This window comes from Polyodon spathula, chromosome 15 (assembly GCF_017654505.1).
Source record: "Polyodon spathula isolate WHYD16114869_AA chromosome 15, ASM1765450v1, whole genome shotgun sequence".
NCBI lineage: Eukaryota > Metazoa > Chordata > Actinopteri > Acipenseriformes > Polyodontidae > Polyodon > Polyodon spathula.
In genome coordinates, this window is record NC_054548.1 from 26,151,818 (window position 1) to 26,164,266 (window position 12,449).

Consider the following 12,449-nt stretch of genomic DNA (forward strand, 5'->3'; position numbering starts at 1 on the left):
AATCACAGTCAGAGCGCACTTGATGAAGTGACATTTTCCCCCTCCCAAACAAACTTTATTTACAGACACCACAAAACAGCACTAAAAAAAAATAAAGGTCGATGATCGTACTGTTATGTATTTTTATTGGAAAATAATTTTGAGAGACGATTTTTTAAGCTAAAGGGGAAAAAAAATATTCTGTTGTACTCTAGGTATTCCCTATTTGCATATCTCTGTGTTCTCACAGTAATATGGCAACACACAGAACATCTGAAATAAAACTGGATATTTATAAGACAATTACAAACAATATATACATACATGAGTATTCATCACAAAAAACACAGTAAAAGTACACTGTATGTATTTTTAAACTACTCAATATTGTATCTATCACATACAGTAAACTGTGTGTATATATATGAAAGGTGTTTGACAAAATATGGGAGACCCATAATTTGGTACAATGAGTCCCAATTGTTTGAAATGTATAATTTAAATAGCAATTATGCACTATGGGCCAGATTACCCAGGACTTGAAAGCTATTTTTTTTTCCAAATCATCATTACAAATGCAAATTCTAAAACAAATACGAGTCTACTTATAAAACCCTAAATAAAATGCCTGGATTGTTTGAATTCCTGTAAATAGCTTTGAAAATCTCGCCCTGTGTGACCACACAAACATTGTCATATGTGACTACAAAACCTGACATACTGTAAATTGTAAGCAATAGTGCATTCATTAAGGAAGAGTGATCTTTGCTGCCATGTACAAAGTCTCTTCTCCTGTTAAACGTAAGCATCTCTGTCAAAGTCTTTTGATTGGCTTCCATACTCCCGCATGGACCTCTGAGTTTTAGGATCTTTTGATTGGCTTCTATACTCCTGCATGGACCTCTGAGTTTTAGAGTCTTTTGATTGGCTTCTATACTCCTGCATGGACCTTTGAGTTTTAGGGTTAGGGGTGATATATGATGATCCTGCAGTGTAACTGTAAATATTCCTGCAACAGAGAATAATACAATCAATAGGGTTATGATGTGAGATAAGTTAAAAGGGTACCGTAATTATTCCTCAAGTTTATTTAGTTGTTAAACATACAAACTTACACGTCATATGAAAAAAAACCAAACAATATATGGCAATGAAAAACAATATTAACATTTTACTTTCTGCAACTTGTTGTGTAAGGACAGGCAGAGGTATATATTTGTCCTTATTGCTTGGGTATTTTAAATTCTGGTTTTAATAAATGAAGGAACATTGTATATTATATATTGTATTGTACTGTAAAATTATCTAAGGAAGCAACTACTTTGAAATGAATTGCTGTAGACACAGTCCACACAGGCAAAAGCGGCTTCTTAAAAAGGAGTACAGTTATATTCAGGTAGGACAGCCACTAACCAATGCCTACACATCTACTGGATTTTCAGTCATATCAGATAAACTGACAACATTTCAGTTCCAAAAAAAGCAACCCTGTGATAGAGTTACAGCAACTTTCTATAATTACAGGTCATTCTCTTCCTCACCTTTTTGGCTTAGAATCTTTTCCATTTATTAAACAGAAAATTGATCCACCTACAATGCAGAGTACAGAGCCTGACCAGCCTATAAACAAAGGACTTCCCAGCTCATATCTGAAAAAAAGAATACACTCTTATTCAAGGTAAAATGGTCTTCCACAAGTAGACATTATTCCATTCCAAGACCCATGGCACTATAGGTATCGCCTGTTAATTTCACAAAAATTGGGGGGACATTTTATATAGAAAAAGATTAATGTACATATTTCCTGCCCAGTCCCCAGACATTAATTCAATGGAGAAAACATCCTTATTTCACAAAAGTATGATTTCTTAATTATTGATGGATCAATATACTTCTAGTTACCACTCAAATTACATTTAATAATTACAACATAATTGATTTGTAAGTACTTACTTTTGGTCTGTATAAGTAGGGTCAAAATATATTGCAGTTATTCTGTTTGCATATAGTGAGTATGCACTCAAAGAGCACAAACCTGTAAAAAGAACAACATGACTTTTATTAGAAGTCATCATTGGCAAAGAAACAAAAAAACAAACAAACAAACAAAATCTTTTGAACACAAAATGACCATATTTACCTCCAACTATGTAACAGCCTCCTGCCACACAGGCAGTCTTAGCTTTGGTGGTGTCTGTTCCCCCAATCCTTGTACACCTCATCCCAAACAAGGCAAAAATGGCTCCAAAAAACCCCAGTGTCACACAACAAATCATAAGGCCTCTGCAAGCTTGGATGTGACCTGTTGACAGTAAGTGACATCACAAATCCATTGTCATCTTTTTCAAATTTCTGAAACACAGAAGATGTGCTGTATTCTTTCATTGACTCGTAAATTAAACATGCGGTGCTCAGTAATGCTGCAATACCCATTTCAGACCCAGCAGTAATGCATAGCAGTGAGTTACAGGTCACATTTATGATGTCTCAGGGCGTGGTTCACATACTAGTGGAACATCGGTAGCAGATTCCAATTCTAAGCTCCCAGCATATATCTGATATTGCCTGTTGTTAGACAAAACCTTTAAAAAGCATGTCATCTCGAAAACTGTCAACATTTATTCAGGATCTGTTATGGGGCAGACAGGATTTCCTTTGGTTAATTCTTGCTATCTGGCGCCTTCTATGCAACCAAAGAGTGGCAGACATCTTCCAACTGCTCCTGTGTATAAGAATTGGGTTAATACCTCATTTTTGAAAAGCTGACCATTCCTGGTTTTAATAACACTCCATTGAGATGGTGCTAACAATGTTTTACACCTTCATGGATTGCATAAACTATGTAATAAACATGCCCCAAATAAGTTCACAAAGCTCTACTAAGAAACCCTGTTAATAGAGCTAATTCAAGCTAATTGTTTCACCCATACTGTAAGCATAAGTGTACAAATCACTCCCCCATATCCATTTCCCTATAAAGTCAAAATGGAACTAACTTGATAAGCAGGCATTGCATGAATTTTGTACATTGTATAATGCCTGAATATTTAATTTTTTTTCTGATTTCTATGATAATAAAAAAAAGACAACAAGTGAGAAACAGTTAATTGTTTTTAAAAAAAAAACTAAGATAGGTTTCTGTCTTGATCACTGTGCTTGCGGTCATCTTACTGACTGCAATATCTATCACTTTTTTGTGATTATATGCCAAACATAAAAGACATGAAAAGACTGCATACGTTCTTGTCCCAGTATGCTTGACAAGTCCCTGCAGTCAGTAACTCCAGTTGAATCTGTGAAGCAGCTTTTCCAGAGGTTGCACCAGAGGACAGCAGTGGTAATGATGTTGCCATCGAGTACAGACCATTTCCAGTAGTCAATAGGCAAGGTACAGCATACCAGGACCCAGCCACAAAACTCGACGACTAAGGCAATTATCTCAAGGTTCATAGAATTCATTTTAACAGGCAGTGTCAAAAAAAAATTGAAGTTGGTGTTTATTTTAGATCCTTCATTCAGTAGAAAGGTGGATCTGATGATCACTCAACCCCTACAAAAATAACTGCCAAGTCTTCACACTCACTAATAGATCTGAGATGTGATCCTACTCAAACTTTCTGAGGTTAGAAATTCCTGGACTAAGTACTAATAAAATGGGACGGTCCAATATGCAAATATGTTACCAGCACCTGACACATGCAATAACTTCGACTTTCATCTCAACCAGAAAGACACATGGGTTCCGAAGATCATTTGAGCTGAGAAGATAGCTGGCTTGTACTCCCAGGATCATACATTATGGAGGGGATGGGGGTGGGTGTGTAATTGCATTCATCCACGCAGATAAGATAGGGGACCTTTATTGCCATACTAATATTAACTAAAATGTTTTCAAAATAGATGGAAATGCAGGAGACAGCAACTGTTTGTGAAGTGAACCAATCAGTGAGGGAAAAAATTCCTTATTTACCACTAGCTCTTCGACAGCTGCTGCCCTGAGATGGCTTTTCACTTTTTGTTTTCTTGTGTAACAGTGTGGAGGCTGCACACCACAAGCACGATGCAGTCCCTTTGCAGAAGAGACGGGCTTGTCTGCATTTCTGGTTTTAGAGCTTTTAACATCTCATTTCAACAACAAGGTGCAGAATCTTTAACAGCAGTGTTTTACACAACAATGCCTGTTACATATGGACAGGAAATTCAGACAGTGTAAAATGAGGAAGAGCGCACTATAAACCACTCCAACCTGTTTCATATTAACATGTGGGTAATGCTTAACACATTGCTGCTTTTACGGTATTTATATGTACCTTACTTTGCTGTTTTTACACAACAGGCACAGTAGAACTAAGATAGTTACATTTTTCATTTGTTCAACTAAAATAGTTAATGTTGAAAAATTAGATTAACTTAAAGAAAATTGTATTATTTTGAAAGATATGAAATGGCTAGTGCATTGATGAATGGAGTAGGATACTGTAATGTTCAGAAGTATTGAAGTTTAAAATGTATTAATTGGTCACTGGGTTCCTGAATATTAGACCAAATTGCTTTCCAAGCTGTTTTTCACTAAGATATCCAATTCAGTGTTCAATTTCACAGAGCAGGAGCACGGGTTGCGAGAGAGGTGAGGGCTCTCTGTCTTAATGAGGGAATGGACCGAATGAGTGCTTATGACTGGTGAAAAGACAGAGTCTTCCCTTGGCTCGCAGAGAGCAGTCCTTGAGGAAAGGTGCCGCTGCTGGCCTAACCGTCGAATCCAGATAGCAGGAAGCCACTCTTGCTGAGAGAGTCGACGCCCCCTGGGCCTCCGTGATCAGAACGAGAGCTGAGAGGAGACTGGGGAAGGAGTCCTAGCCTTGTGAAGCACACTCTACGGTTGCAAATAATAGCTAGTGGTTTGGTGGTGTGTGTCATTAACTGATTGTATATGAAAGCCACCAAATCTCCAGAGTGTCTTGTTGAAAAAAGGCAGCTGCTTTTAGATTACCCCATGGAACATGTGATGCCTGTACCTGCCAAACTAAGCAACAATATCCAATAGTACTATCTGAGATTAGAAAGGATATTTATTTGTTTTGTATTGAGCATGGCAGCACTGCTGATTGGATGGACAATCTTCCTCAATGAAATACTTTTTCAGAGATTTTCCATTGCAAATCTTTAACAAACTCTCTGGAGGAAGCAATTACAAGTGAATAACCCTCATGCAGCCTCCTATAGAGGCTAAGAGTCACCTGGTCACCTATAGACACCTGGCTTTAATCTGACAAGGTCATTCACTTTAACTGAAGCAGTCCAATAGCATTATATCATATGTATCCGCCTAATGGGCGTGCATGAAACACACTGTACAATCGGTTATTCACGCTACATAGGGGTTTGCAGTAAGCCTTATTGTTTATTATACCTGCAATACACATAACAGACTACCAAAAACAAAACATGCATTCATATCATTTTATTGACGTCAACATTAGCCTTTTGTTCTTAAGAAAGTCCAACATGATTGCAACATGGTCAGTGTGAAAAAAAAATTGCCTGATGCAATTATGATCATATTTGAAAAAAATTTGAATGGTTCTGAATTAAAAGTGAAACTCATTCATGAAAATCATTCCCTTTGGTATTCTGAATAGATAACAATAAGGCCTCAATCTCTGCAATCTGTATCAACTTGGAGAGTCACCAGCAGTGAAGTTATATAATGAACTCCAATTCAAAACCAAAAAGCTATAGCCAAGTATAATGTCGACAACTTTTTATTGAATTAAATTAAACCTATAGGGCTGTATTAACATGACAGAATTAGAAAATTTCCTGATCACAATATAGGATCACAAAGGGGACTTGCAACCAGAATTAAGAAAGACAAACCGTTATCAAAATCACATTTAGAATTGTCAGAATTACACAAGTACAAAAACACTAGATATAAAGATTATACAGCATGATTGAATTTGTTCAAAACAGAGACACCATGTTACTTAAAGAGTAAGTAGCGGGGTTCAGGAACATATAGCGTTACACGTCCCCGCGTGTTGCTACACTGTTTAAATAACTTACCTGTAATGTTTCTTTTCATTGTTAACATCCTGATATTTTTTTACACTTCTAACTTTAAAGTCTGTTTCAAAGCTCTTTTCAAAATGTCCGCTCTAGTGCTCTGGGGTTTGATATCTGTCTTCTGGAAGAGCGATTAAAAAAAAAAAAAACTCAAGTGCTCTAGCTTTTCGGTTCCTTACCACATCATGGATTGTTATTGCTGTGTTACCTTTTTGACAATGTGGGCAATAATCCTTACACTATAAGTGCACTAGAGCAGACATTTTGAAAAGAGATTTGAAACAGACTTTAAAGTTATAAGTGCAAAAAGCTGTCAGGATGTTAACAATGAAAAGAAAAATTACAGGTACGTTCTTTAACAGTTGTAGCAACACGTGGGGAGAATACTTTTTTTTCAGAACCCCACTGCTTACTCTTTAATGTAACATGATGTCAATCATATATCACCAACTGATAGTAGTTTTTGCCAGTAATTAATCTGTTCTGATAACTGTCCCATTGAAGTATTCTGTTGCCCATCACTACCTAGAGCACTTTAGTATTTTAATATAAACCCCCCTCTTGTTGTTTTATCAATTACTGACATAAAGCACTGAGCTTTGAAGCAAGGCAATTGCAAAAATGATTAAACATCCCCAGTGAGCTTAGACTGAGCTATAACTGCCGTTAGGGAATGAGGTGAAGCTATAACAGCCTTTAGGGAATGCAGTGAAGCTATAACTGCCTTTGGGGGATTGTAGCAAACAGTCAGTAGTATTTTGCATAATGAAATTGACAAGTCCATTGGTAAGCAGGGCTGTACAGCAGAACTAACAAATGTGATCCACCCGGCTTTCTTATTTCTTCTTTCTTTCCCGATTAAACAAAGGAATCTATGTCAGACTGTTTCAGTGAGTATCTATATGTTCCTATGGACCGCTGAGATCTTCCAGTTCGTGTTTTCATGTAGGCGGTTGCTCCTTTGTAAATGTATGTCTTCCTGCAAGAAACAAAAGCAAAAAAAAATCTATGACTTGTTAAATCAAGTTTTGCACATAATGTGCTTATCATAAGAGGTGGTGTATTGCGACAGTGCTTAGCCATGTTAAAAAACAAATAATAAAATAAACCTGGCATTTAGAAAGCGTTTACAACATCAGAATACAACAAATGAACAACAAATACAAGTAAAAATGGAAATTTGAGTTTATACCTAACAGTTGATTATAGAATATTACAGAATATTAGAAATTAATTTAGACCATCTCATGCCAGAATGGTGAAGTGTCTAACTTTCTCTGTAACTACACTGAACAAAAATATAAATGCAACATTTAAAGTGTTGGTCCCATGTTTCATGAGCTGAAATAAAAGATCCCAGAAATTTTCCATATGCACAAAAAGCTTATTTCTCTCAAATTTTGTGCATAAATTTGTTTACATCCCTGTTAGTGATAATTTCTCCTTTGCCAATATAATCTATCCACCTGACAGGTGTGGCATATCAAGAAGCTGATTAAACAGCATGACCATTACACAGGTGCACCTTGTGCTGGGGACAATAAAAGGCCACTCTAAAATGTGCAGTTTTGTCACACAACACAATGCCACAAATGTTTCAAGTTTAGAGAGAGCGTGCAATTGGCATACCGACTGCAGAAATGTCCACCAGAGCTGTTGCCAGAGAATTGAAAGTTCATTTCTCTACCATAAGCTGCCTCCGACGTCTTTTTAGAGAATTTGGCAGTACATCCAACCAGCCTCACAACCGCAGACCACGTGTAACCACACCAGCCCAGGACGTCTACATCCGGCTTCTACATCTGCGGGATCATCTGAGACCAGCCACTCGGACAGCTGATGAAACTGTGGGTTTGCACAACCGAAGAATTTCTGCACAAATTGTCAGAAACTCATCTCAGGGAAGCTTATCTGCATGCTCGTCGTCCTCAGCAGGGTCTTGATCTGACTGCAGTTCGACGTCGTAACTGACTTCAGTGGACAAATGCTCACCTTCGATGGCCACTGGCATGCTGGAGAAGTGTGCTCTTCACGGATGAATCCCAGTTTCCACTGTACCGGGCAGATGGCAGACAGCGTGTATGGTATCGTGTGGGCGGGTGGTTTGCTGATGTCAACATTGTGAACAGAGTGCCCCATGGTGGCGGTGGGGTTACGGACAACGAACACAATTGCATTTATTGATGGCAATTTGAATGCACAGAGATAACGTGACGAGATCCTGAGGCCCATTGTCGTGCCATTCATCCGCCGCCATCACCTCATGTTTCAGCATGATAATGCACGGCCCCATGTCGCAAGGATCTGTACACAATTAGTGGGAGCTGAAAATGTCCCAGTTCTTCCATGGCCTGTATACTCACCAGACATTTCACCCATTGAGCATGTTTGGGATGCTCTGGATTGACGTGTACGACAGCGTGTTCCAGTTCCCGCCAATATCCAGCAACTTCGCACAGCTATTGAAGAGGAGTGGGACAACATTCCATAGGCCACAATCAACAGCCTGATCAACTCTATGAGAAGGAGATGTGTCGCGCTGCATGAGGCAAATGGTGGTCACACCAGATACTGACTGGTTTTCTGATCCACGCCCCTACCTTTTTTTTTTTAAGGTATCTGTGACCAACAGATGCATATCTGTATTCCCAGTCATGCGAAATCCATAGATTAGGGCCTAATGAATTTATTTCAATTGACTGATTTCCTTATATGAACTATAACTCAGTAAAATTTTTGAAATTGTTCCATGTTGCGTTTATATTTTTGTTCAGTGTAATTTGCTACTAAGTATTGTAGACCCCCAAAAGGTGAAAATGATCGAAGTGTTGTAATATTAGTGGTTGTAGCTACAGTATACCCTGTTAGAAAAGCTATAGTGTAGTCCAGGTAGGCCCTGTACGATGATGATTTACTACAGCTTTGGTTGTGCTTTCTCCTCACCTTTCAAACAGCCCCTCTTTCACTGTTGAGTAACAGTACATTGAACCACCAATAAGTGTAACTGAAGAACCTGACCATCCAATATACAAACCAACACCTAATTCATATCTGAAATAAAGCATATATAAAAAGCATGTTAAAATTGGAAAAGATGGAGACTACCCCAGCACTTACTCTCCCAAAATGTTAAGAACCTATTCAGTGTCTCAGGACATCACAAGGGCAGGGTGTAAGGCTGATTACTTTTTCTGATCTTAGTGCCCTCCAATGCACTAGACTGCTTAGGTCAGGGGTAGCTCCATCCAAGACCTTGGCAGAGGTTCAATTTAAAGAGCTAAAGACCTGGCTGGAACAAAAACATGGACCAAACAACCAGGACTATGCATCCCTCCTGCCCTAGATATACAATACACTTCTGTCCTAGATATGCGGTACACTCCTGCCCTAGATATACGGTACACTCCAGCCCTAGATATACAGTACACTTCTGCTCTAGATATACGGTACACTTCTGCTCTAGATATAAGGTACACTCCTGCCCTAGATATGAGGTACACTCCTGTCCTAGATATATAGAGCTCTGGGGGCATCATCCTCACATGTAGTAGGCAGGAGGGAATAGATAGGGTTTATTACAATTCTAACATTATGTATACTCTACTCCCTTTATGCAATATAATACTACCAGTTAAAACAATTGCAAACTAAGCAGTGCACAGGCGTTATATATCAATCTCTGATATACCAATACGTTGTTGTGCTACTTACTTTATGTGTTGAAAATGTGGGTCAAAAAATTCTGCTGTAACTCTGTTCCCATACACTGAGAATGCGCACAGAGACGTCAAACCTTGAAAACATTTTTGAAGAGATTATTCAGAGTTCTATTAAAATAACAAACTGTTAGAAACAATAAATGAGAGATATTTACCGCCGATTAGGTGAATTATTCCTACCAGAAAAGTCAGTCTAGTTTTGATCTTTTCTGATCCTCCAATCTTGGTACATTTCATCCCGACCAAGGAAAATATGTTTCCGAAAGTGCAAAGGATAATACCAATGATCAATAGACCTCTGCATGCTTTGATGTGTTCTGTTGAACATAACACAAACTCAATTAAATTATTTGTTTATTGTTCTCACTTATGAAACACAGACGGTGTGTTGTTTTCATTTACTTTGTCAAATAAATGACAATGAGAAAATTAAATATAGGGCCCCGTTCAACTTGAACTTAAGATTTAATTCCGTTTTTATTAGCTTGTGTTGATATTCATAAAACCTTTCTTGAGTGTTTCCAAAAGAGGAAAGAGTATTGAGGTTTAATCTTATGTTTCAGAACACATTGGAGAACACATTCCATAAAAAAACAAGACTTAAGATGGGATAATAGAGTCTAGTAAGTGTTTGCAAGTTTAACAATACAAAGCTTACCTTTGCTTTGTGTAATATTCCCTTTGTTTTGATTTACAGTTTAACAATAGGAGCTTACCTCTGCTTTGTGTAATATTCCTTTTGCTTTGACTGATTTCTTGTATCTGAAATTGTATCATTAATATTATTTTAAGCATCTCTCCTCAGAAAATGTAAACAGTCCCTCAATAATTATGGCAGTGCAATGTAAACACAGTCTCTCAATAAGTATGGCAGCACAATGTAAACAGTCTCTCAATAAATATGGCAGTGCAACGTAAACACAGTCTCTCAATAAGTATGACAGCGCAATGTAAACAGTCTCTCAATAAGTATGGCAGTGCAATGTCGCTTACTCTGTTGTAATGTTTTACCGACCAAAAGCGCCCCCAAGGCGGTAATGTGTAAATTGACCCACTCCGATTGACATGCACAAAAACTGAGTACATTACATAGCTACGCTTATTCAGACACGTTGTTTATATTTTCTGAGAAGAGATGTTTAAAAACATTGCAATGCTAAAATTGCATATGCAAGCCTAAAGAAATGAATCAAAGTAAAGGGAATGTTATGGAAAACATAAGCTCCATTTTGTTAAACGCTCACGCCTATAAACTTTTATTTAAACAATTTTGTTTATTTATCATTTTTTATAAATTCACAGTATACAGCTGTTGGATTGACATGCCAATACAAAGCCCATTTCAGCAGTAAACAGCTGTTAAAATAAGCACCTGCATTTTCCAGATACTTAAATTTAAAGACATTGCCCTTAGTAAAGGATAAAGACGTTTACGTACTTGGTTGTGCCAGCATAGACTCGAAGTTCTTGCAGTCAGACACTCCAGTTGAACCGTGGACACACATCTTCCAGAGGTTGGAATAGTAGCTGGCCGTCACAATGACAGTGCCCTCAATCGTCGACACTCTCCAGTACTCAGTAGGCATGGTTGAGGATATCAGGACCCAACCAGTGACACACAGGAGGAAGGCAGCGATCTCAACCCCGTAATGATTCATTTTTACGATGTCTGTAATACCAATAAAAATGAAAACAATTAAAAAAAACTAAAACAAAAAAGGAAGTCTGTCTGTGTTCATTCAGAAATGAGTTTACCACCTGGTAGATGTGATTAACCCTATTGATACCTGACCATTCTCAACCCCTGCTTCTGCTATCAGTGAAGTTCCAAATCCAAGCTGGCAATCATGAACCTGTGAGATGCGATTCCTCTCCCTTCCGAACTTTTATTAAAATGGGAGGGGTCAATCTCTTTGCATCATCAAAATGATCATTTGAGCTGAGATGTCTGGATTGCATTCTCAGGATATTACATTATGGTGGTGATGGGAGAGTACCACTGATGTTTATCAATGCAGTTAATATAAGGTGTGGTATATCTATATTAAGAATAACTAATGCTCTTCTAGAATGTTAAGGGCCCTTGATTTTACAGTGAATTGCACAACCCACTCACTTTCGTCCAATCGCAATCCAACAGCATCAGTGCGAGCCTACAATGCCATTGTCCATGTGCTGATGCATACAGTTTTTGTAGGATCAGCTGATTTTCTTTTAAAAACAAGAATTATCTTAAACAATCAAAACTGACATCTTTTCCATCACAATCACAGATCACAGGTAGTGATTGTCCTCACCTTTTCTTAGTTACTCTTGTCTCTGTTGAGCAGTGCTGTGTATGTGCACTAAAAGATATCTTTAGTGTTACACAGTATCGCCTGAGTTTGTGTGTTATTTATATGACAATTAGAATCTGGATGTACTCTATCAGAAGTCTTCAATCCAGCTGCTGATAATATACCTTTTTTTTGTTACAAAAAGTATGAAGATCTTCAGTTTTCATGTGCTGTTGTAGAAAACTGCAGAGGTTAGGAATATTTAGTGAACATATTAAATTGGGAAGAACATTGCAGTAAAACATATATGGGCAAAATTAAAAAAAAAAAGTTTTTGTAACATATATATATATATATATATATATATATATTATATGATATATATAATGAATTGAGATGAGAGTGGCCA

General features: G+C 37.6%; 2 protein-coding genes across 3 annotated transcripts; both read right to left on the bottom strand.

Annotated features, from left to right (window-relative positions):
• Positions 1–423: 423 nt before the first annotated feature.
• On the bottom strand, positions 424–3,522 carry LOC121328154 (claudin-10-like). Its single transcript, XM_041272674.1, has 5 exons — positions 3,219–3,522; positions 2,120–2,281; positions 1,933–2,014; positions 1,521–1,628; positions 424–988 (listed from the first exon to the last, which is right to left on the bottom strand). Exons 1-5 carry the CDS (start codon positions 3,436–3,438, stop codon positions 775–777), a joined length of 786 nt encoding a protein of 261 aa, XP_041128608.1. The 5' UTR covers positions 3,439–3,522; the 3' UTR covers positions 424–774.
• Positions 3,523–6,393: 2,871 nt separating this feature from the next.
• Positions 6,394–11,611, bottom strand: LOC121327994 (claudin-10-like). Of its 2 annotated transcripts, XM_041272407.1 has the most exons (6): positions 11,552–11,611; positions 11,203–11,433; positions 9,920–10,081; positions 9,757–9,838; positions 8,989–9,096; positions 6,394–7,024 (listed from the first exon to the last, which is right to left on the bottom strand). In XM_041272407.1, the coding sequence occupies exons 2-6, from the start codon at positions 11,420–11,422 to the stop codon at positions 6,904–6,906; spliced, it is 693 nt and encodes a 230-aa protein (XP_041128341.1). In that variant the 5' UTR covers positions 11,423–11,433; positions 11,552–11,611; the 3' UTR covers positions 6,394–6,903. The 2 variants fall into 2 exon arrangements, with proteins under 2 accessions (XP_041128341.1, XP_041128340.1); XM_041272406.1 differs by having other exon boundaries at positions 11,203–11,601.
• Between the last annotated feature and the right edge of the window lie 838 nt (positions 11,612–12,449).

Excerpts from the sequence above, each read along its gene's own strand:
- LOC121328154 (XM_041272674.1), bottom strand. The coding sequence starts at position 3,438 with ATGAATTCTATGAACCTTGAGATAATTGCCTTAGTCGTCGAGTTTTGT. Across the intron at positions 2,282-3,218 it reads AAGCATACTGGGACAAGAAC|GTCACATCCAAGCTTGCAGA; the intron begins GTATGCAGTCTT and ends TACTGTCAACAG. Across the intron at positions 989-1,520 it reads AAAGATTCTAAGCCAAAAAG|GAATATTTACAGTTACACTG; the intron begins GTGAGGAAGAGA and ends TCTCTGTTGCAG.
- LOC121327994 (XM_041272407.1), bottom strand. The coding sequence starts at position 11,422 with ATGAATCATTACGGGGTTGAGATCGCTGCCTTCCTCCTGTGTGTCACT. Across the intron at positions 10,082-11,202 it reads GTCTATGCTGGCACAACCAA|AACACATCAAAGCATGCAGA; the intron begins GTACGTAAACGT and ends TATGTTCAACAG. Across the intron at positions 7,025-8,988 it reads AAAGAGGGGCTGTTTGAAAG|GAAGACATACATTTACAAAG; the intron begins GTGAGGAGAAAG and ends TGTTTCTTGCAG.